This window comes from Osmerus eperlanus, chromosome 12 (assembly GCF_963692335.1).
Source record: "Osmerus eperlanus chromosome 12, fOsmEpe2.1, whole genome shotgun sequence".
NCBI lineage: Eukaryota > Metazoa > Chordata > Actinopteri > Osmeriformes > Osmeridae > Osmerus > Osmerus eperlanus.
The window spans coordinates 5,876,717-5,902,651 of NC_085029.1; the positions used below are offsets into that span (position 1 = coordinate 5,876,717).

Genomic DNA, 25,935 nt, shown 5'->3' on the forward strand with positions numbered 1-25,935 from the left:
CTTTATCAAAACCCTGGACGTCCAGCGCTCTCCGCAGAGCCCAACAGTGCCGATCGCTGAAGACCACGCAGGCTGCTTTAACCAGTGCCATCTGCTACCAGCATTTTGACACAAACTTCAGAGTTTTTCCCCCCAAAAGTGGATACCACAGTAAAACACCATTAGGGCTTAACAAAGGCAACCTTTTCCCATTGACTTGAATTCAGAGAGTACTGTACAAATTCAAACACCCTGAAACGGCATGACAATAATCACCAGAAATAATATTTTTTAGTTGTGATCAATACGTTCAAAAAGGTCTGCGGAAATTATTCAAAAGAGTTTCTTGATCAGAAATATCCTTACCAGATTGTTTTGTTAAAAGCTTTGCCATATAGTTACATTCCACTTAATTAAAACTATGGCATAATTTTTTAAATAAAAAATGCTATAAAAACATTCTACAAACACTCAACTTATAAATATGAACATCTGACTGTTCATTGTACCACACAACTCAAGTCATTTTCCCTGTTATTTAAAAGACCAGATTTTGCCGCATTCTTTCCTGTGAAAAGGAGGGGGCCACAAAATACAAATCTTATTTTAAAAGCGCTACCATTTCTCTGTGTTTTTCTTGTGAAAAATAAAACTATACGATAGTGTGAAAAGGCTTTAGAGGGGCATGCATGAAATATGACAGATGTGGGGCACTAATGCTACTGGCCCTGTGAATTGGTACAGGTCGGGGGTCAAGCTGTGTGCACACCTTGGAATGACTGCCCATGCCGACCACCGCGTCGGACCCCTAATACCATTAGCAACCCTTAAATGAACATTCTAAATTGAGCTTTTGTTCTCAAGGTACCAATCCGACCCCAACAACCTACCATGGTTTAAAATGCAGATGGTAGTTTCTTAAACCACAAATAAAAAAGCGGCTTAGGGCCGCTAAATTTTTTACAATTTCACATCGCTAGAGAAGCCGTCGGCAAAGCCTGGATTTTTTTAGGGAGTCAAATTAAAAAATATTACAGATTTTCATTGCTTAGTATACTTTTACTTGATTACTTGACTAAAATTGCCTTATTTGACAATTTTTAATATTTTGCTACAAACAAGTTACAGATATTTTGCAATGGACCACAAATTGTAGAATTCAATCTGTCAAAATAAGTACATCTAAATGTAACCAATATACATAGGTTTAAATTAGGTTCATAGTGTATGAGTGAGCGAATAATATACTGTACATTCTAAAGGTTAGAAAATATTTTTTATTATTATTAATCATTTTAACTAAATGACCCGAACATACTACTTGTCTGATAAATAATTCTAATCTAATCATTAGTTATTTATAAAATAATTGTTAAAATGTTGTTAATTATTGCTAATGTACAATTTATGCGACAGAATACAACCCTATTAAGTGTTCTCAAAAGCTCGTCTTTACAAAGCTGAGAAGCCTTCCAAGGCCTAATGCATGTTGAAAGTGTAAAACAGGTCTAACGTAGGTGAAAAGATGGAGAGGGAAGTAGAGAGCAGAGCATCGAGCAGGCAGCTTTGTGGCCCAGCATGATCACATCAGCACCAGTATTAAATTAACTCTCCGACTTTGAAACTTATTGATCTGCTATTAAGACACTAGTGAACTTGATGAAGTGAGTGCTGTAGGTGACTCAGGAACTTCAAAGTCCTGCACGAGCCACATAAAACAAGATGCTTTGATCCCCCCCACCCCTTGCCTCGGATCTGGTGGGGGCTTCACAGGCACCCCCAATTCCACTCTCCTCTCCTTTCTCCCACACCCAAGGCCCGGGTTTTAGTGCCGGCTCTTTTTCTCCATCACTTTACAGCAACCCCATGAACTGGCACAGTATTACACACACACACACACACACACACACCAGATTCTACGATATGAGGATATTCAACACAGAATGCAATGAACCCAAACACATCATTACTGTGGTATTTCAATATAATACACACCGCATACGTCTAAGCATCAAAATAATGCACACTCACACATAAAATTATCCCTCATGTCCTTGTTAGATGGAGCTGATGAAATTAAATAGTATTGTTGATAAAAGGAGGCTCTTGACCAAGAGCATGTTTTTGTTAATACTAACAGTGCTAGAAGTAGTCATGCTTTTGTGTGGTTGAAAGCCCCCCACACCCCTCAAGGCAAATATTCACACCCGCATTAGATGCAGCACACTGCCAATCATATACATTACATTTTTTCACTTTGCGCCACTGGGTGGTGGTAGTACTTAATGTTTTTGACTTACTTATTATATGCCAAGATGTAAACCAATTGAGACAAAGCAATAGAGCACTGTCTTTTTTTGTCAAAACCCTCTAAAGGAACTTGATTTAAAAATACCATATAACAAAAGCATGGTCGAACCTACTGATAACTTTCTTTTTATATTCATTCCACTACAATACTCAATATATACACAAAAACACAGAGATTAGCTTCTACTCCACGCAAAATAAAGGGCTGAATAAAATAAATGCTTAATGAATTATTGGCTGGACAGTGTTTGTGCTGAGAGTAGTGCGAGAGGTCTGTGAGTGCGTGTGTGTGAGCGTGCATACCAGCACGTGGAGTGCTGTTTAATTAATAGTAAACAGATGACAAATGTGACATAGTTAAACATTTAATGTGTGTTTATCCCCCACCCCCTCCCCCAGCACCCATTTATATAGTTCATAGGAAATGGAAGTGGGTGTTGGTAAAGACTGATGGAGGAGAGATGCCACTGGATTAGAATGCAGCTCTGTTACAGTGAGTCTGTGACAGTCAGCAGGCACAGAGATTTCTTGACAATTGTTTTGACATCTTACTGTTCAAAATAATCCTTTATATCAAACAGAATTGTGTAAACGAGAAGGTAAATACGCAAATATTTAGTTTACTGTGTAGATGGAGACAATTAAATGAGTATTGCATTTTATGTTGGTAATATTTTATATATTATATTTTAATAAAATAACGAATTTATTCTCCAAGCTGTCCCCCCCCCCCCAATTTTTATCGACAAAATTATGTTTAATGGCTGCATCCTCAGTTTTATATATTTTTTGTCCCACCTCACATTTGAAAACAAATTTACGCCCCTAATTCCACGCACTATATTTTCTGTTAATGCACACAAATGATTTGATGTTGCTCTTGAATTATAACCTGACAATAACACTATTTGAGGCTTCCAATCTCTTGTTGGAGGGCATTACCAAGAGTCCATGTCAAATCCAAAGCTTCAGTATTCCCGCAGAACGAACCAGGCCTCCGGCACACACTTTTTTAACCCACTTGCAATATCTAAGTAAAAATCATCACATCCATTGTGACAATGTTCAAGTGAAAAACGAATATTGTGATTGTGTGTGTGTTGGGGGGGGGGGGGGCAAGCAAAAAACAAAAACAAAAATAGGGATATGGAGAAGAAGAGGTGGTGGTGGAGGGAAAAAGAGCCCTGCGCCATGAGCATATATAAGAGAACTTTCACCAATTAGTGGGGAGAAACGGGAGTGGAAGCTGCCGCAGCACCGGCACTCAAAGAGCCAGGCCTCGCGGCAAGCTGTCATGTCGGCAGGATTGATCAACAGGCCTGCTATTTCTAATGGCATGTTGTCATGAAGCCGCAGCCATGGGGAGCCACCTGCCTCAGTCCTCGTAGACAGCAAAGAGAGAGAGAGAGAGAGAGAGTGTGCGTGTGTATGTGTGTGTATTTGAAAGATGGGTTTGGGAGATACAGTAGCATCTATACCTATTCTCTGCTCATATATCTTTTACTAACAATTTGAGAAGGGCCTCAGTTCCCCCTCCCCTTGTGCAGTCAACCTTACTTATCCCCTGAAGTCTTACATTGTGGCAGGTGTACATGTTCTGTTTCAATCCCACTGAGCATAGCCACACAAAACTCATATCAAAAACATTAATGCAAAAATAATTTAGCTAAAATACTAACCAAATCATAAAGAATATTTTTTTGGACAACAAAGTTGTTCAGCAATTATTGTAGGTGATGAAAATGAAATACAACATGTTACAGCGTAACATAGAATGTATTCGTTTATCTCACTTTCATTACGTAAACCCGTATCTTCAATCTGTAGTTAATATAAGCTTTCGGTAAACTGCATTTTATAAATTAAATGCAGCTGTCGTTTGATTGGTTTTAGATTTAGATTTATTCCTCTTACGATTTAGCTGAAAAATGTACCTATAAAAGGTCTAAAAAACACTCACCGTAAAACAATTAGATTCAAACAAAGGAAATTCCATCATTCAAAATGTGTTGCGTTTTGTTTTCAGTGATACAATTTTTTTTTGTTTTTAACAAAAACTAGACTGAAGTATTGCTCAATTTCTAGCCTCAGTGACCATACGCAACTGTCCTTGCCAACAATAAAAAGTCAAATAAAAGTTACAGAACTTTCAAGTTCAAGGTAGTACTAGCTACTTGGAGTGCATGTCACGTACAGGTAACCTTTTATCGGGCCTGCCTCTGGTCTCATCAGTCGATTAAATTCTCTGCCCGCGGCAGTGGCTTAGCCGAGGGACACAGGCCAATAGAAAATATTTCATTGTGTTAGCATTTCAAATGGCGAGTAGAGGGCTGAGGGGTGGGTGTTTAGAGGAGCAGGGGGGAAGAAGCTCTAACCGATCATTGCCAGCGGAATTAATTGGCTATTCCAAGATAAATGTCCCTTACCCACGATCCTCGGAGGGCCGAACGCTAGCGGTGGCCACTTTTTTTGTTCGGTGTCTTCAAAAAGAGGACCGCTTGGGGGTACTGGCCGTATTAGGGTTTAGCTCAGTCCCCTAAAGGCTGGGTGAAAATAATCAGATGCACTGAACCAAACTCGACTAATCCACATCCTAATTAAAAACTCAAAACCCTATTACACCTCACCGTAATGGAAATCTGCAAATAAATACTTATATTTAAAGAAAGTTAGATAAAAAAACGTACAGAGATTATTTATTTATTTACGCAACAGTTTGGATTCATAAAACACAAGAAGCAAGACAAGGAAAAAAGCTAAATACGCACTGAAAAATAAAATGTCGAACAATGGCCACCGCTCGGCTTTCAGCCAACGCTCCATAAATGGCTCAAGATGGAGTTACCATGGTGGTGCTTCCATCCTTTTATTCAAAGGGATTTGAGTTTGAGCTCTTTTACACATTGCCCAAGCATATGCAATGACCCACACTGATATTTGTGAATCTTAAGACATATCTTAATCTAACCTTTTTCTTTTTTGTAAGCTCTGTGGCTTTTAAGACTCAAACCAGCAGTAAGAATGAGCATTGTTGAAAGTGAGGGAGGAGGTAACCCTGGGAGACTATTCCACAGAAATGTTGGGCCTGGTCCAGGGCAGGAGCCCTCTGGATAAACAGCTGCTTGTGCGTACGAATCAGCAGCTCTATAGTGAAAAGTAAAAACATATATAATAATACAAAAAACAACAGCCAAGAAAATAAAGATTAAGGGGGAACCATCCGAAATTCTCCATATCGACCGCATTAGGTCTATACCATGCAGGGTGTCGATTTCATCCCCCCCGAAGACGGCTGGGCGAATTCGCAGCGGTCCCCATTACACGCCACTCCTTCGCTCATTGTGAATTCCAGCAACGAAGTCAATCTTATTAACTTCCGCACTGGTTCACACATGACATTTTCTTCAATTTTCTCGCCAACATCAAAAACATCAATTAGCAGCTCGAAAATGGGAAGTAGTGAATGACAGAGTCTGATAACACCGACTTATTTGAAGATGAGGGTAAATCTATTCTCTGGTTTCTGAATGTGTTCATTACAATTGCTTTTTCAAAGAAGACCTCCAAAAAGCAAATAAATTAAATTTATCTTCGAGAAATGTCCAGAAATTGTTTTTTTTTTTTTCTGTGTCTATCTCTTGGCCTCAGTCGGCAACACAAAGCATAGTGGTGCCACGTTTCCTCTTTCTCATTATAAGAGATCACAACTGCTACAGAAGTTGAAACCATGTACTCTAACCCCAATCCAACCTGTATAATAAATGTTTCCAGAATTGCCACATTTTGTCAGGATGGAAAAAGAGAGATTAAATAACTGCCAACTGACCTAAAGTCAAATGATAACATGTCCTACAACATTTAAACTGAATACCAAAAATTACAAACAACTAACAAATTATAATGTAATGGAAGTTGTATTGATTTTGATTTGTTTTGTGTTCCAATAGTTTTAGCTTTTACTATTTACAATGGATATGACTGAATAAGTAATTGTCCTAGGTACTAATAAATGGTAGTATCAAATTCCATATTATTTCAAACTTCTGAACTTATTATTTCTAATGTCACTGAATAATACACGTATTTCCTAAGTAACTGAAAAATTGTATTAGTATGTTAAATACAGTCTCTCAATGGATCATTTCCTACTTTTGAATCATGCATTACATCACAAAATTGACAGAAATATGAAACTGGCCATTAATAAACCATTCTGTGTCCAACTTTCCTTCCCCCAAATGTGATGAACATGAAACCCAATAAACCTTGGCTAGTAACCTTTAAGTTAAAGGCTATTTCTGCTGATATCCAAACATTGTCAGACAGCTTCCTCATGCTTGAGTTACATCTCTGAGAGGGTGAACAAAAGCAACTTCAGTGGCAACGGAAAGACACTCGTAATGCAAGGGGGGAGGGGGGATCACGTTCCTTCAGCCATTGATTTCTGATCTTTTGACATTATTTGGTTGCTTTATATTTTCTAGCCCGTCTTTTCTTCCGTGTCACAAAAGACAGGGATGTCTAAACAAGCGACGGTGGGGATATCTACTATCTGTCAGAAGAGCAGGCTTTTCCCGGTACTGAAGCGGCGGAGTGCTCTGACACAGTGCCGAGAATCAGCGGGATGAAAATATCACCCTTTATAATGGAGGCTAATCAGATTTCGGATTCTGTATAGCTTCTTGCCAAGGGAGAACGGGTGGCATAAAGAAAAATAACAGTAACCAATATGCTTCCCCTCCTCCATCAACACTCACATCATCATTGAACCCAAAATAAACTTTCTAAATGGTAAATCCTAGATTTAATAATCAGATGAGCTATTGTGGCAAATACATGTATAAATAAATGCATGGTGACACATTTAGGTGCATTTCTGGCTTGGTTTAACCATAGAAAGAAATATGGCGCAGAACAAACAAGCTGGCTAAATGCAGAACGAAATAAGAGGTGGATTTGTAATACCTCTGCTAGATGAATACTGAACATAGAACACTGATCATTCCCATTAAAATGGGATTTGATCATCTGCCTCATGCACTTTCACAGGCCTGTTTCAGATTAGAACCATGAAAATTATAAAATGATGGTGTTTATATCTCCTTGTAATTATTTTGATGCAGATGACAGAGATTGTTTGTGTGTGGCAGAGAGAGAAAGCGAGAGAGAGAGAGAGAGAGAGAGAGAGAGAGAGAGAGAGAGAGAGAGAGAGAGAGAGAGAGAGAGAGAGAGGAGAGAAAGAGACTTGGATTCATTGTTTGAGCCAGCAAACACACAGCAACACAAATAACTATGTATGAACAAAGCTGAATGGTACCTCTTAGTACCATTAACCTATTAGATTATTTTAACAAAAACCTAGCGGTAAGTGATTTGTAATATCACTTCAGGTTTGGGCATACTACGCTTCCTCCAAGTTAAGTGGTGACAGACTAATGTTCTCATGGCCTGACACTAATGGACTTTCAATGAGGTCAAAAATACAGAAACCCTGGACAACTACGGCCCGGCTACAGCTAGGTCAATGGATGTCACTTCACTGGCAAATTAAGTGTATCTGTATATTTCTTAACCTGAATGTTTCAGCAATATTCTCTATTTTCTGTGCTCTCCATTATTATAGTCTATATATTGTTTTTACAATATCCAGTAAGCTTCAGCATTTGAGCAATGTTTCCTGAATTGTTCAATGTTTCCATACAACCTTAGTGAATTTATATTGTTTATCAAACACACAAATAATAAACTTTTCTTCTTGTTTGGATGAATGAAATGGAATTGCAATAAAAGAAACACTATATAGCGTTTCATTCAATCACTTCAATACATTTTAAAAGCCAACAGTTAATCATTTTGTATGCGGTTCAACCTTATTTACCTTGTACATGTACTGAACTGCTTTGTAAACAACAGTTTCATGAGTTTAAAAAAGCATATGGGGATTGTACTGTTTTCCTTCCCTTCATACCTTTAGTTGCATCAATGTTAAGGGTTAAGGAAAAAGTGTAGGTTATATTCTTGGACTTGAACAAGCAATAGATTGTTTAAATTGTTGCTACTGTAAAAACTGGGCCCATCAATGGTTACGTCTGTATCCTTTTATAATCACTCCTTCTTTAGGTCCATTAAAGTTTGGCCGTGTCACTTGATTATTACTCTTCGTATCTACCTTTCCAATTACTTTAGGAGTTTGGGATTTACAAATGTGTGCTTTCATGTCCCGTGTTGGCAGATAAGTCGCTGCTCCTGGCCATGAAAGTAGCTTTTTAATGAGCTGCGCCAGGGTTAATTGGTTTGCTAAGATCCCAGAGTCATGTGTCTCAATATGAAATTAAGCTATTTCCTGGTGTTTCTAAGACTTATTTAATTACAAACACTTCAGACCAATTTCCATTTCCCACAGAGACAAGGCAAAAAATTGATGCTTTGTTGAACTCAATCTGTTTGTTTGACTCACTCAATAAATTTGTTTACTGGTTTATGCTGGTTGTTTCGCCCAATAATTCTTGACAGTCATGAACGTCCTAGTCCACACTGGGTGTACAATGATCTTGAAGATGGTTTTCCCCTTCATCAGATATATCACTTACTCCCCCACTCATCCTCCATTTACTTGTTTTTTCTCTCTCCCACACACACAAGCCCATCTCTCCTAAACAATCAGTACCAGTTACTTGCTATTAGGAACTACATGAAGTGAATCTGCCAAAATACCTTAATAATATTATCACTGGAGCAAATGTGTTATGCTCCCCTTCTCAGGGGGTACTGAAGGGTTTCAACAGCCCTGACACTGTAATTAAGGGGTCTACAAAACGCAGCAACCATCTCACTTTAACACTAATTCAATCCATCTTCATTTCCCAGGCACTGCCCCCTCTCATTGATGGATAGTCATCATTAGAGGGTGACAAAGTGCTGAAACGAGTGAGGTGTGTGTGTTTGTCCCATTGTTGAGGAGCAGCAAAATGTGTCCTCTTTGACACACACTATTGCTTTTAAAAGTGCGGTCATATTTTACAGTACTGAAAAGTGTGTGTGGAGAAAGGCAGAGGGTGCGTTGTGGGTCAGTGAGCGGGGCAGCATCCTAGACTCACAAACAGTGTACACAGCAGTAACATACCTGAGAGAATGCGCACATAACACACTGCGCTTAGCCCACAATGACCCCGACTCACAGAGAGACTAGTGTTTTTTTGCAGCCTTTTATAGCATGCTGCTCAGACTGCTGAGATGTTGGACACACACACGTTTTATGTTTGCTGAAGTCCAACACTCACCACAGGCCCTGATTGAGGGAGGCTGGTCTGGTGGTACTCTATATTTTTAAGTTTATATATTTGGGTCCCAGTTGGGCCATATATTTTAATTATGTGCTCTGGTTCTTTTCCTAAAAGGGAATGAGCAGTGGGATGAGAGTCTGCGAGTCATCCCAGTGCAGCAGAAGGCCAGAGAATGAGGCCCTTTTGCTCGCCGTGGGCTGTCTCATACACTACATTATTGCGCCTCTCTCTCTCTCTCTCTCTCTCTCTCTCTCTCTCTCTCTCTCTCTCTCTCTCTCTCTCTCTCTCTCTCTCTCTCTCTCTCCCTCTCTCTCTCCAATCCCCTTTCTTCCTCTCCAACAAACACAAACATAGACAACGGCACTGAAGATCATTTAAAAAAATAACTATAATCATGGACACAGATAGCCACATAATGAGCGGCTTCCCACAAACATCTGACACACTGGATAAAGAATAGGCCAAACCCACTGGGCCAGTATAATGGGAATGTGAAATGACGGAATAAACAACTGAAAAGGAGGTGAAGAGGAACAAATGCCCACGAGAGCAAGTCCCAAGCTGATGTTAAAGCTAGACTGGTGCTGCGCTCAATGTTATTATCTCTGTTCTTCTTTCTCGCCACCAGGTTTTGGGGTCACTGGTGCCACACACACACATGCTTGGCCATGCCATTTCAATAATTGAATTGTGTCTGGAGCTCTCAATCAATAGTGCTCAGTGACCCCAGGGAGGGCCCTGCGAAGAGTATCCACCAAAAATGTCCCTGGGAAGAAGCCCGCTGGTACGCCACTCCTGCACGTTAACCAGAAGGAGGTGCCATGAGGATGAAGTTGTCTAAAATGGCCATTGCCACATCAGCATCCCATCATGATTTGGCTTTTCTCCACCCACCGTGACACATGATCTTATGCACCAAATTGTCTCTATTTTTCATCCATATTACACGGATTAAAAGGTAAATAGACACCTTTACTGTCAAACTCGATTTACCATCGGAGAACACAGAGACGTTCAAAGCCAGGTAATACTGCTTTGCTGAATACATGAGATTTTTAGGCTTGTGGACTCTTGTTTTGTTGGCTCAGTGTGCGGAAGGAACGTGTTGGCACAGACTGTTCGACTTTCAGTGTGCATACATTGTACACACACATCTGGATTAAATGGACTCTTTCTTGCTCACATTTGTGTAGAATAGAAGACAAGGTATCAAGTTCAAGTCTTGTATTGTCAGATGCACAACAAGACAACGCAAAGCAACCTGGCATAACATAACATATAAGTACACAGAACATAGATTACATCTATAATAAGCAAAAATATAGTAAACCTCCTAATATACAAATAATATACAATATTCAATACAGTATACTAAACCTCTAAACACACATAATACACATAATAACCTATACTAACCGTTTAAACCTATACTAACCTAAGACAAGTGAAGTACAATAGTGCAATATTGCTGATAGTGCAACCAGTAGCTGAAAGTAACAGCGTGTAAAGTGACTACTGAGAAGTGTATCAGTGTCCATATCAATGTCCATTCAGAAGCCTGATGGTATCGTGACTTACATTTTGGGATGGCACAAACACACATACACAAAACCCTTGCATACCCTGGATGTTGCAACTTTCAGACAGCTAGCCAGCCTTCAGTCCCTGTAGTTTGTTTAGCAACACCCCCTTTTGACGACGCCAGAAGGGTGCAATTACAGCCAATTACAGCCTGTCAGTTTTATTAAGAGGAAGAAGGCTGGCCAGCCTTGGGGGCAGTGAGGAAGAAGCACGTGGAGATGGCACCACAGCAACAAACTACTGCAAGCTTCTGAGGGTGTGAGGTGGTGGGACGCGGGGTATTTGTCTCAGGAGACAAGCACATTGGAGCAGATACCAGCCAACCATAACACGTTACATTTGACAGATGTCCAGACTAAACAGTCACACCATAAATGTTAACTTTGTACACAAAAGACAAAAAGGTTGAAGTAACAGACTTGAAAAGTTTTTTTATCTGCTTGTCAAAGCTCCACAGTGAGCAGGGTGGGGGTCAGCGGGTCACAGAGGTCAACTGTACAGTACATGGTGACATCAGTCACTCTTCAGAGATAGATGGATGGAACAGTTTTTGTCACTGTGAAAGTAGCAGCATGGAAGTGTGAGAAGGTCAGGCACTTTTTCACAAATCTCAGTTCAAGTATGTCAAGAGATTATATCTGGTCATATTAGATTATAAAATGATGCAGTATATTACCTGGGATCCTGTTACTTATTACATTGCTATCATATCTATATACATACTCTGTAACTGTGTCAGCACTTAGCACCAATGATTGCCTAGTATTTATTGTAGTTGACATACTGAATTTGTCTATCTTACATTCATGGACTTTATTTATTACCGTTTTATGTAATGTACCTGCTATAAGGGACAACAGATGTAAATTAGCTGCTAGCTAACTCTAAAGGTGAAATTACTTTATAATATTGCGCTGTCCCTGCAAAAATAATACATTTCAAAACAGGATTCATGGGTAAATTGAAGGAGCAATGACAAATGCATCAGTTTTGAAATAATGCTAACTGGTTCAAACTGGAATCAAAAATGTTTGAATGCAGATGTCACAAAGCATTTTGGAAGGGGGGGCAGTCATGTGACCTTGCCCTGGGATCCTTGTGTGGGTTTGAATAGAGCAATACAGCTGTGATGGAACAAAACACCGGCAAGTCTTTCATCAGTCATCATCGTATCAAAACCGTGCAGCGTGTGAATATGCCATTGCTCACAATTCTCTTTTCCTCAGACCCCTCGGCGGGGATGTTTACAGATAGCTATCGTTCCATCTTTTTTACGTTTGCGCTTGGACACGTTTCAAAAGGCCAGGGCTTTTTATCTCCTCTCTTGCTGTGAGGAAATTAGCTCCTTAATGGCTTTCAAAACAGGAAACCTGACAATAAAAACTGAAAAGTGAGAATTGCCATTTCCCTCTCGGCCCCTTCAGCAGGTCACATCCCCTATGTTGTTTTGGGGTTGGATGATGCAGTTATGCTAAGATACCAACTAGACAAACTGACCTGATGTACAAGCTTCTTGATCTAGATTTTTTTTTATTTTATTTTTTACAATTAACAGACAATCCCATCAACAGGTTTCTGCCATAGGCCTGATTTAAGCCTAGCACATACTGCTACCTTTGGTCTCTGAAAATGTATGATATTTTATGCTATGCTGTTGTTTGATGCAATCATGGTTTTGTAAGAAACCCCTTTTAGATATCACTGCCTTATAGCAAGGATTTTTGGAAATGTTGGTGTCAGTGACTACTACAAATACAATGTGGGATCAAAACTGGTTTGTGTTTCTGAAATTTCAGTAATTGACGTTTTGTATTGTTCAACAGCCAATACGAATCAGGCAATTTATTGTTGTTCCACTACAAAAATTTGTGGTTAACCCATTAATAGTGGTCATTGACTTGAGAAATATTTCTTACAGCTCAAATTAACATCTAGAGAGTAAAAAAATAAAAAATTAATAGTGTGATCCACTTTTCTGCCTCAGGACGGTGTGTCCACTGAATACCCTAGAACATGCCATGAGTATTCTTTCTGCACCCACACTAAAAAAGAATTGGAAGACAGCTACACACGCTTTGGCACAGCTGGATAAAACAAACCTTAACCGCTCAACTCAACCTCACCAAAGCAGTCTTTTTTCCATAAGATGTTCTGAAGTGTTATATTTATTTTCTTTCTTCTCCTTTCCATCTTTCGCTAAAACAAATGCATTTTTTTGTGTCCAAAAACACCCCCTTCTCCCTCTCCCTAACCTCTTCCCTCTCCCTCCCAGTGTGCCGTTTCCGCGTGTGGAAGTGTGTTCCATCCTATTGATTTTCTTCCCCCCAGTCGGGGCCCTTCTATACACGAGCAACTTCCTTGATGGTGTCATCTCCAGCGCCATTCTCCTTTTAACTGTGCTTTACTCTAGTGGTGTAATGTACAAACCACCAGAAAGGAGGGAGTGGGGGTGGGGGGTGCGGGTAAGAGAAAGAGAAGAAAAAATGATACATGCTCTCTCAAAGTTTCAGCTATTGATTTCTTTTTGATGCAGATGGGTGAAAAAAGAGAACGGTTCAAAGCTGCGAAGAATCTTTTTTGATCACCGCTACAGTAGCGCTAGTTGGTAGTAGTGGTACTAATAGTCGGCAGACTAACGCGTGTTTGTGTGTGCATCTGTGTCACACAAATTCCTTTGTTCTGGTTTGTGTTTGGTTCTGACTCTGACTGCATGCGGTCAGTGGGCTCATTAAATGCAGTGACTAACCTGCTGCAGTATTAAGGCCTGCTGATAGGGCAATCATCTACATGTGCCACAGTGCCTGAAGAAACTGTCTATCCACATGGATTGGGGATGGCAGACAAAATGAATGCATTACTTGTTGCCAGATATAAAACGGCAGATACACAGAAAAAAAAACATACAAAAGAGCAAGATTATTCAATGAACCAGAGAAGGGAACTGAAAAAAAGGAAAAGGTAACATGGGAAAAAAACTACTGGTGTTTGCAATGGTAAGTCTGAAATTATTCCAGGAGGTAAAACATGGAGGACAGGAGAGAAGGAGGAGATAGAACAGGAAACAGAAATATCTTAAGTCTTTTACAGTCTCCATTCATTCCCATGTCGTGAACTGCCATGGCTTCTCATCCAGTGCTCCACACTCTCACCCAGTCCTCTCTGTGATGTGCAGCTGTGTCCACTGGGGGCTACAATTAGCCCATCAAACTCATTCCAGCCGGGACTTGGCGCCGCCTCTACAACCCACCTCTCCAACCCCCCTTCTTCTCTCTGGAGCCTACTCCTCCAAAGAGACGGGCAACTTGTAAGACTGGGGGAGGTAGCCTTTGAAGTCCCAGGCTCTGCAGAGGCCTCCCTTTTTGCTCATATCAAGGGTGAGGAGATATAACAATTAAAACTGCAAGAGGGGCAGGCCCACACTGCAGTACGTACATACGCCAGTGAGTTTGTGTGCCACGTCCGCTTACTTGATGGAGTTAAGAAGAACACATCATGGCTAATGGAGGGACTCCACTAGAGACCATGGTGAAAAAATATATGTAGATGACCATTTATCTACATTCTCCATATTCTTCTCTCGCTGCTGATTTATACCAATGTGGAGTTTTATTTACCTACACTAAGTACCTACACTAAGTGACCTAGGAATCATCTTCTCTCCTTTCTTCTCATAAAGGGCTCAGTAGCAGCCTTCCAGATAAATTAAACAGCATTGCCCACCAGCCCAGAGAGAGAGAGAGAGAGAGAGAGAGAGAGACAGAGAGGGAAACACAGAAAGAGACACCATCTCACACAGAGACACAAAAAACACAATTTGAAGTACTACAATTACTTCAATATGATCCTGCTTACCAGGCCTTATACTTAGATCCTCACTGTCTTGCCTATGGCAAATACACCGTCTACATGGACTGATGTGTGGGGAAGGGTCATCCCTGTGCTTTTGCAGACAAACTGAATCATGTTGTCTCAATAAGATATGGAGCATGGAGCATCCAAACTGAGATTAGCTAGTATTTTAGTGGCCGTGAAGGTAAACATAACAAAAGGGGTCTCTTTTGATTGATGAGTAATGGTGTTGAATGACGCTAATTGAGCCAAAAATATCTGCATGGCTTGGAATATAAGGTCTATCGCACCACAAAAACAAGTCAAATGACAGAACGATGAGGTATTCTTTGTCCAACATGACAACATTTTCTCGCAAGAAATAGGTAAACATTTCTAGAAAAAGTGGTAAATTCAAGTACGTCTATAAATATTAGTGAGAATCAACTGAGCCATTCAGGCTGCCAGTTGATTTATCCATGCCTCGCTACACACCAATCAGCTTTCCATTACTACACCAGGCAGTCACTTGTCTGCCATTTCAACGCAAGATGGAGACAGTTCCAAAAGTTCCAATTAAAATATCCATTCACCATGATATTTGAGCCAAAGAAGAGAGAAAGGAGAAAAGCGGGAGAAAAAAACAATAGGTGGGTTTTCCAACAAAGGTTCCCAAAATTCTGTGGACAAGCCATATTTTATTGGTTTCAGCCACAAAAATAATAAGTGTGTGTGTGACGTCTTGTTATAGAGGAACAGAGCATGTTGCAGATGAGAGGGTGACAGTGTTCAAAGAAAAAGGTAGGTCGGTAAAACTATAACAGTTTCTACATCATCGCGTCACTGTCCCTTAATGAGACTCTGGAAGGAGAACTTGTCGTGCGTCCACAAAACCGCACCCGTCTCGCTGAAATCACTGAGCTGTGCTTTTTATTCAAATCTCGCACACAACTGTCACATTGCCAACAATGGCCATGCTTTCTCCACGCTGTTTATTATGTTAACAAGACGAATGAATGAACGAAAACACAAATAATGCATTTAGATAACGTTAATAATGTATGGAATCTAAGAAGCTTTTGACAGATATAGAAGCTTCTCTACATAGTTATGTGGATGTTTTACTTTTTCCCCTGAAGACAATTCTTCCTTGTTGATTTTAATGACCTCCCAGGCCAGAGTTGGGTGTCTGAATGGTGCTTTTTTATTGGCTGTATTGTACAACTTATCTGCCATAACAATTCAGATGGAATGTACAGCCCTGCCTTTATATTAGTACTCATGATATCACCCAAAAGACATCTTCATAGGCAATATGATTGTTGTGAGGCTGTTAAGATAAACAAACAAGAAGCATGTGTGCACCTGTAAGCAGCATCACCTGTCTGGTAGAGATGCCCTAAAAAAAAACATATGACACCATCTAAAAGACCTTGATGCTAGAAAAAAAGTATGCATGCCATAATTCCTTCTTTATTAAGGAATTGTAGAGACAAAAGAATCGCCTGGCACTGAGGCTACACTAACTACACTGGCTTGAGAGGAAACAAAATAAATACATACAAAAACACCAAAGCAAACAAATACATTTCAGAGATGTCTTCACTGGAACTGCTGAGAAGAACAACGTGAAATAAATTGGAGGTTAGTCTTGCATAGGTTGGGCTGACACACATCTGAAAACAATGCACAAAAAAGGAGAGTGAGAGAGAGGACAATGCAAAACTATTCAGAAAGCAGATACCGAATGTTCCCTAATCCTCCCAACGGTCGCTTTCTTGCCTTAAAACGAAACCCAATTCAGGGCAGCTTTAGTGCTCCCAGGAAACAGTCAGCATTCCATACACACAGTCACTCAGTCAGTCACTGAAGGTGTTTAACTTTAACTCTCACTGTGTAGTCAGCTGTAACAATATTTTTTTCTTTTCAGGGTAAGAGTTTTTGTAGAAAGGGGTTGTAGGGATACACCGAGCTGGATAGGGGGTCTACACACAGCGGAGCAAGCCTGTATCCCCAGACTGTGACTACACCACCCAAGAAAGACACAAACCACAGCATAATTGCTTGAACACAAAGGGACACGGTACCAGTTTCAGCAGTGGATTTGTGTTAGATGGTGTATTGGCTGTTTGACATAGTGGTGTAGCATAGGGTCGCAAATTTGCTTCGAACATTGCCATTGCTAAAGATCGATCAATAGATTTTTTTTATTAAATGTTTTTGTTGTTGCCTCTGACATTTAGTCATTTAGCAGACGCTCTTATCCAGAGCGTATGACAGAAACTCTCTGCACCCAGTGACTGTGCCTGGGCAAATGGATTGCTGTATCCCAGCTCCACCAAATTCCTGAAGCCCCAAAAACCTTCACAATCAACTATATTTATTTGCATCATATCTTTCTCTATTAACAGGCAAATCTCATGTTATCCTCTCTGCCTGATGTTCATCACAGTATTTCCTGCTAACATCAATGTAATGATCAGTTGAAAAGAAGACATACCACTAGACATGGTGGTAGGATGTATGTTTGTCAGGTGATGAATCATTGGTGTAGTCGTGGTGTTATATTTTAACACAGTCACAGTATTTGCAAAGAACATGATCTTTTTGAAAAAGTTATCTCAAACCATACTTCTAGTTGCTCGTTTCATCTTTTGATTTTAACGCTCTAGCTTTTTCAGGTAGTTTTCTTTACAACAACAATTACATAGCTTCCTCTAATGATCAGGATTGCCAGATTTTATTGACAGTAAACCACACAATCACCTGTGGAGTCTGCTATGCTATGTTTATCCCACCCAAGCCCATTTTTGCCCACACACTGTCATTAAAAATAACTTAACTGGGCAGAAACCGCCCTTCTGGCAATACGGCAAGTGATACTAAATTTAAATGGCCTAGGTCGATCAAATGAATTTCTATTAATCAAATTCTTATTGACAATTAATTGGATCTTCAATTAATCATTTACATCCCTAGTAAGATATAACAATCTGTATAATTTCACATGTGGATTATAGAAATTGTTGAATAAATGTTCCCACAAATACTTTGTAATTCTCCTCCCACTTCTAGCCAAACAGGCTTTAGTCAACAAAGTGTTCTATGCATTATAGATAATACATGTGTCATGGAGCTTGACTGGTGTACTGTTGCTGCACATGACTCCAAACTATAATAAGTCTCCAGTTAAACTGAAAAATAACTATTCTTTATAGTGTGTTTACAGCCAACATGCAGTCTTTTCTATGAGTTTCTCTTCTCTCTGTTTTCTCTTCATTCATGTTTTCCTACTGGCAGTGACACTGACACACTACCATAAACTTTCCAGACGATCCAAGGGATTTGATTGAAATCACTAAACGCCATTTTCTAAAGTTAATATGCAAGCTTCTTGGAAATGGAGCAGGCCTTGTGTGAGACACAAACAAATATTGTGAGAGTAATAACAATGTGTATGATCCAAAAGGATTTGCCCAGTGGAAGACTGTGTGGAAACGCTCACCACAGTTACACTCAAGTGTCGATTTGTGAAATAACACATTGCAATGATAAAGCCAATTCCATTAAAATGTCTTTGTCACTGTCCTTTTACTCTTGCCTTCTTGGAATTTTGTATTTTTTTCCTCCTTTGGAGAAACACCACCCCTTCTATTGCATTGCTCAATATAGGAGGCCACAAATGGTAGGAAGTCTTCCTACTCTTTCAGAGTCCATCCCCTTCTTCTCCTTCACCCCTCCTCTCTCCATCACTACCCCTGAACCTCCCGCCTCCCCATTTCAATTCTTTTTCCTACATCCCCCATATTCCCCGCTTCTCACCCAAAAATGCCCCCAGCCCCAGTGCTAATTGGTAAATCTGTTGAACCATAGCAGGTCCAACAATGAGACACCTGGAGCTCTGTCAAAACAAGTTTCCCTGTGAAGCGGCCTCAAGTGTACAGTACACACTCTTCATCGTTTACAGGGACTAGTCTCGAAATCCAATCAGAGCCGGCCAAGAAGACAACTGATTTTACTGGATAAAGTAGAAGACAAGAACTTTAACATTGTTATATCTATATTTAAGCATCGACTGTCCAGTCTCATCCAACAGCAATCATTTTAATTAATGTGACACGTGCTGGTAAAAAAAAGTACCGCAATGCTATTTTCACTCAACTAATTGTATGTATGCGATATATGTATCGCAGATGGTAAGACAATTGACAATGAAAATCTAATAAACTAATTACAGTACATGCATAATGGAAATAAACAAATGTACAAACGTTCTGTTTTGTACTTAAAGTAAGTAAGCAAGTAAGTTTAAAGTCAATCCATCTGTCCTGTTTAGGGCCTGTGTGTTGATCTAGTTATATGTAGCCAAGCATGTTCATGTTTTTCTGTTGCTGTTATGAGCTGAACATGCAGAGAATCAACAGCCATGCGTTTTGTATGCTTTTCTTAGCCAACAAGTTAACAAGCAACAGCAACAACAGTAAGATAGCTAGCGCAGTTGCAGCGTCGTTGTTCATATGGTTGTGGTTCACCAGTTACTGTTTCCACTGATTACTTGCCTGCGGGAAGTGTGACCTACATGCAGACCAAAATACCAGCACCTGTCACATATATTCATTTGAGTTATAAATTAGGGTTGAGCTCTGGTGACAGTCTTTGAAGCTTTGTTCATATCTCAAACACATACACTAGTAAGCTTTAGTGGATTTTGTAGATTTGGTGGTCTATCTATGAAACCCACTATACAAGACAACCCTATATGACCTACCTCAGACTGTTTGACTGAGACAGACAGACACACACGCACACACAGATACACACCTTAGACAGAAACACATACATCAAAAGTATGCAGGAATCCTTGGGCAGACAAACACATGTTTAAGGTGCACATGCACAGACACACCCAATAGAACTATCTAGTCAAACAAGTTCTGGCACAAACACCTTCATAAGAGGGATTGAAAAAAGAAAAAAATGCAAGAAGGGCAGTCTTTCTCCAAATTAAGCTATGATTACAAGATGTTTCCAAGGCAAGATGTAAGAACCTAAAAACAATAGATGCAATTTAAACTAAAGGGACGGTTCATACCCAACATAAAAGTTGTTTATCCTGTAGTACTATTTATCCATCTTTATTATATGGCATTATAACCACAGTACGAGCATTCTGATTGGCTAATGGGTAGTTATGCCAGCCGCGTATTGACCTCATCGCCGGTCTACGGTCTGATACGGATTATTATTGCCCTGCTCTGTCGTCATCTTCAAAATGAGCGATATCGAGTAGTCTGCTGAGTTTTACTATCCAGACGATACTGAAGACATCAACAGCGACAAAGAAATTGTTAACTTTCTAAAAGAGTTATTTGTGTTGGAATTAAAGCCATTTTAGCAGAACCATGTTGTCCGCTTTCTATCAAAAGTAATTGGTTGCAAGGCAACACCTGAAACACACCGTGAGAAGACTTGAGAGCTAGCTACAATTAGCCTACCATTTATTTTCATTTACAAAATGAAAAGAGCTAAAAATGCCATATAATAAACAATTTACTAACCTCGACCTATCAATGACCTCACTCTCGGTTAGTAAGTAGTTAATATTGTTTTGGTGCGAGTTGCAAAGTTTTGGAGATATTGGCCGTAGATGTCTGCCTTCTCTTGAAGATAACGGAACTAGTTTGGACTAGTCCTGGGTCCTCAAAGTCCCAAAAATATATATTTTTAAAACTCAACAGCAATGTCTCTGTCAAGAAATCATGGACCGGTTACTCAAGATAATCCACAGACTTTGTTGTGAGATGGAACCGTGCATCTACTCATGGACGAGAGGCTCATGCTTGTGACAGTGCATGTAAACATGAATGGTGTTGTCCCTCCGCTGAGCTGTAAGGTTATCTAGTTCAGTAATGCTAGGGTGAGCAAATAATATTAATTAGCTATAAACTAATCTCAAGCTAGCAATGTCCGACTATGAGGGACACATCGAAACCTACCTTGCTTCACCGTTTTTTTAACCAGAGTACACAGACACATTTTTACATCTTACAAGCCTCTTGTCCATGAGTAGATGCACACTTCCTTCTGCATGTTGGTTGGTGGGTGTAGTTTGGTGGAAAGAAACATGAAACTGCTCAACACAAGGTCTGTGGATTGTCTTGAGTAACCGGTCCGTGATTTCTGGAAAGGGACATTGCTGTTGAGTTTTCCAAATGTATCTTTTGGATGCTTTGAACACCACAAGACTTGCCCAATCTAGTTCCATTATAATTGAGGGAAGACAGACATCTCTACAACAGACATTTACATTTCATTACAGACATCTCCCACACTCAGCAACTTACACCCAAACAATCAAGATGGGTACATAGCACTACAGGTAAGAGGAAAATGATGCATTTTTATTTGGGGATGAACAGTCCCTTTAATAGAAGGGACCCCACAAAAGAAGGTAAATAAATGTATGCTCTGATTTTCAATTGCACCCTCTTCTACTTGTTGCGAGCCTACTGTAAAGCTTTTGGTGACGAGCAATACCACTTTCCCAATGATCTCAGCAACAAAGGTCAGTTCTGCGGATCAAGGATAACACAACATATTCCACTCCATTCACTCCCACCATCCCTGCCACTGTTTGTTGTAAAGGGAGAGAACAACAGCGCATTAAGACATTAGTGGAGAACAAGGTCCCACCCTACTAAAAGATGGAATAAAAACGGGAAATTAAGGTATATATCAGATATAATATTTTTCATTTTTTCAATATTTCTGTTGAAGGACCTGAGGAAAATCATGTGAAACTAAATGACTTTGTCTAAACCCCCCGACCTTCATCTTCAACAAAGACACCAGTTTGTTACGTACATGGATAAACATGCATGATGCCAGTGCATGTACACGCGCACAGACACACATATACACAAAATAGCACACCAACTTCTCACTGGCTTGCATTCAAGCACAGATGCTGATTATAAAGAGAATCCTCTTCAAGACAGCTGCTATGAGATGTAGATAGACAGAGAACAAAAAGATCTATTCCGGAAGAAGATTCAAACAAGAACACAAACTAGCAGAATAACGAGAAGGCATGGCAAAAATAAGTCACAAATAGTGTGACCATTTGACAAAGAAATCTGAAAAGAGGGATTGTGAAAGGATTGGTACATACACACACAGCAGAAGTCTCCACAGATAGGAACCACTGTTGATTACAACAGTATAATTCTAAACTGTCTAATAGAACAGCTCTAACATACTTTGGTGTAGTTATACAGTAAGTGCTCAGTGTCAATTCAGTTTTTGACCACTGCCTAACCCTACCTTGAAGGAAAACAATCCAAAACCATCTGCACCAGAGTTGAAGCGATGATAGTGAACTACAGCCAGCTCCACATAAGGGCAACAATGGTCAGGTGCTTACCAAGCGCACTTCATGGTTATTCATAAACTTCCCAAAGGAAATAGACGTTTAGCTAAGAACACTGGACTTGCGCTTATGTTTGAAATGCACTGTCCTCTGTTAAATGTGAGTAGATTTAGCCATCATAGAACAAAACATTTGCAATGCCATTTCCAGAATAACAAAGCAAGTCAGCAACACAGCAGCAGCACGCAATCAGCACAACAAAGCACAGCATAGCATGATTATCATCAAGATCAAAGTTAAGCATTACTTTAATCATAAAAAAAAATCATCATTGTAAGTTGTTAATTGTTGGCATCAACCAGCTACAAGATACTTGGAAGTCAAAGGTCTCTCACCAACTGAAATTGGTGAAGGCTCAGATCTGACTGTCCGGGGAATTCCAAGCAGAAGGGCCCCTGAAAGGCAAAGATGGATGTTCCCGAGTCACACAATTATATCAGCTCTCACACACATACATCACACACACCTTTAGCCTAGCCTGCTATGGTCTGAATTCAAAAAGAAAATGTGATTCTTGCATTCAAGTATTAATTCACTCCTGTCCATCGTATCCCTATTCATTTATTTAACCTTCCATTTCCTTTTCTGTTGGCTTGGCATTTTTCCTCCTGGATTTGTGCATGGCTGGATTCTACATGTTACACAGAGAATATGAGTGTGTTTGTGGCTCTGCTGTGTTTACACGGCTGTTACACTATCTGGCTTTTTGTTAGCCTTGTACTACCTAGCCTTGCTGGCTGCTCAAGCATACATGGACTCTAAAGAGGGCCGGAGGGATGGTGTGGTGGTGAAGTTGAACATGGAGGATTCAAATCTGTGTATGTGGGTGAGCGCATAACAGCCAAATCAGCTCTTACATTACTCCAGTAAGCGGAAATAAAAGGCATGGAAAGAAGAAGAAAAAACAGAGGTAAAGGAAGATAAACGAAGAAAGAGATTGTATGAAACAATCAAACACACATCAAATCACAGTCATTCAGACACACATACACTCACACAACCCTCACTGATTCACCAAAACTTTCTTTGGCAGAAGTGTTCAGCTGCATACTCTGCCCTGACACACTAGGCTACTGTACATGTTCCTAGATATCCAGGTCAATAGGTCATATTTGTGCTTGATCCTGTGGCCAACAAGATAATTGCTATCAGTGGCCCGACAGTAAATACTGTGATGAGCGCTTGTGCGAGCGCACGCATCCACACACACGCACGCTGCCTCAAGTCTGCATGTCTGTAAACCATGTTGCACATAACACATAGTGGTCCAAGTTTACAGAGGTAATGCAACGGCTGGATACTTCTCACAGGTAAAAAGGACAATGATCTCATAACTATTCACACAGATATGAAAGTTGCTATTCAGATGTCCTCCAATGGCAAGATGCTGGTTGCAGCAAGGTCCCTAAGTCCTCTAAAACAACAAAAAGACCCACAAAAACCCAAACGACTGTGTTTTTACCCGTCACAATAAATGTGATGTAAATACAAACAAGCAGACAGTGCTGAAGAGAAAATAGCAGTCTACAAGCAAGTGTCATTTGAACCAAAGTCCGGTTCTGTCTCTGTTTCAATGACTGCTCTCATCCAAGGTTTTTGCCACCAAGCATGAAATTATGTCAGCGTGACACTGCACTTGTGTCTGGTCGGAGACAATGAATAAGAGCGGATGACTGGCAGAGTCATCCGCTCTCCCCATCAGTAGGCGGGAACAAAGCTCTCTGTCTAAGGGTGAGGCCATGTCTAAGAGTGTCTTATCCTAACTATCCAATACCAACACAAGAACAGACAGCATTCAACTCCACTACTGACATCACCTGTCTGGCAAAAGTGGGGGGAAAGACGGGGAATGGAGGGATAGATAGATAGTAGAGTAAATGGAGAAAGAGAAAGCAACAAAGATAGAGAAAGCAGCCTCCCTCCTCAAACATACAGGACAGTGCCCCCTGTCATTGACCCTGGGCACGCTCATTAACTGTGGAGGTGGTCAGGGCTTCACACCAGGCTTCCCAGCCCCTCAGAGCCATTGTCCAGGCAGCCCAGGTGCACAGGCGACAACGAGACACTTTTCAGAGCCGACAAAGATAGAGGAGTGGACAAGACCTCTGCTCTGTTTTTTCTGGAAGTGACCCATTAACCCAGCTCGCCCACCTAAGGCGACTGAAAAGTCATTGTGGGTTGTTTCCGGACAAGTCACAGACAATACAGAACTGTTTGGTTTTTTCTAAAATCATAAATAGAAAGGGATGTGGATAACCTTGAGGCCTTCTATCGAATATAATTTCCATAGAGAATCCATGAGGACTGAATGAAAGTGAAGTGTTTGTCAGTTGTAAAGCCTCAGGTGGGAGGTCTTACCTCACAAAACAGTCAGATTCCATCACTTCCTCAAAGCTAATTAATTAACATGCACTTGGAGTAGGCACAAAAGACCATACCTTAAGGCCTTTATATGCTACTCCGACTCCGTTTACGGATGGGCGGGCGGACGGATACGATAGACTCTTTTTCATTTATGGTTCTCCGTAGGCTGTGGGTGCTGAAAACAATGCACCGCCAGAAGAGTAGGTGGCGCAATGGTAATGATGTCGTTAGCGGACCAATCACAGCCAAGGGGGTATCCGTAACTATCTGAAATTAGGATGGATAGTTAGGAAATTCAGAAGGTGCACGTCGAGCTCTCCGGGGCTCTCCGAGGGCTCTTGGAGAGCCGGGAGAGGGCGTTCCAGGTAGACGAAGGCGTTCCCATGTGTCCGTTTTTTGGAAAACGGACTACCCTAAATCGGCCTTTACCCTCTCTTATCCAGTTTCGCATACTAGCCTCATTGCCTTTCTGACACACACACGCAAGGCCTGGTAAGGAAATAGTTAACACTCTGGCCATCCCCTGCCGCAGAGAAAACCCAGGAAACAATGGACACATTGTCCAGCCCAAACAAGACTGAGGAAAATATTCTTGTGTGTGTGTGCGTATGTGTGCGTTACGCGTATGTGTGCACGCTCATGTGCCTGCATGTTTAAATGTGTGTGTCTGTGTTTCTGTCTCAGTTCATAGCATGTCAATTTAAGAAACACCGTTAACATGTTAGAATTCTGTACTTAAGGACTATAAATGTTCAAATACAAGTATTATTGCATCCTTCTAGACTAGATTTTCCTTATCACTTTCGTAATAAAGTCTATCAATAACAAACCCCAAAGTGATTTGGGGTTATGCTGCTACTTCTGTAGAATGTGAAAGAACGGTATAAGGCGTTATTCTGTTCAATCTCAATCTTTCACTGGGACATTCCTAAAAACAACCACAACCAGGACCCAGAAGAAACAAACCCATACCATAACCAATCTAACATTTTCCACAAATGTGGTAAAAAACATCCAATGCTAAACGACATCCTGTTAATATGCATTCAACTACCTGTATCAGTAAAATGGGAAGCAAAGTCTAGGGATAGTTAAGTGGATAACATTTTGGGCATCTGACTGGTCACTTTGGAGAATGGACTTAGAATTTGTGTTTTACTT

At 40.4% G+C, this 25,935-nt stretch overlaps 1 protein-coding gene across 13 annotated transcripts in view; it reads right to left on the reverse strand.

Annotated features, from left to right (window-relative positions):
- The window catches only part of tcf7l2 (transcription factor 7 like 2), a 58,550-nt gene that overhangs the window by 29,399 nt on the left and 3,216 nt on the right, over positions 1-25,935 (reverse strand). For 12 of the 13 annotated variants that reach the window (XM_062474131.1, XM_062474128.1, XM_062474125.1 and 9 more), the window contains exon 2: positions 22,746-22,805. The exons of the other annotated variant lie outside the window; for it this stretch is intronic. In XM_062474131.1, the coding sequence (XP_062330115.1) occupies positions 22,746-22,805 (60 nt within the window). The remainder of the gene's footprint in view (positions 1-22,745; positions 22,806-25,935) is intronic. 13 annotated transcript variants of the gene reach the window in all.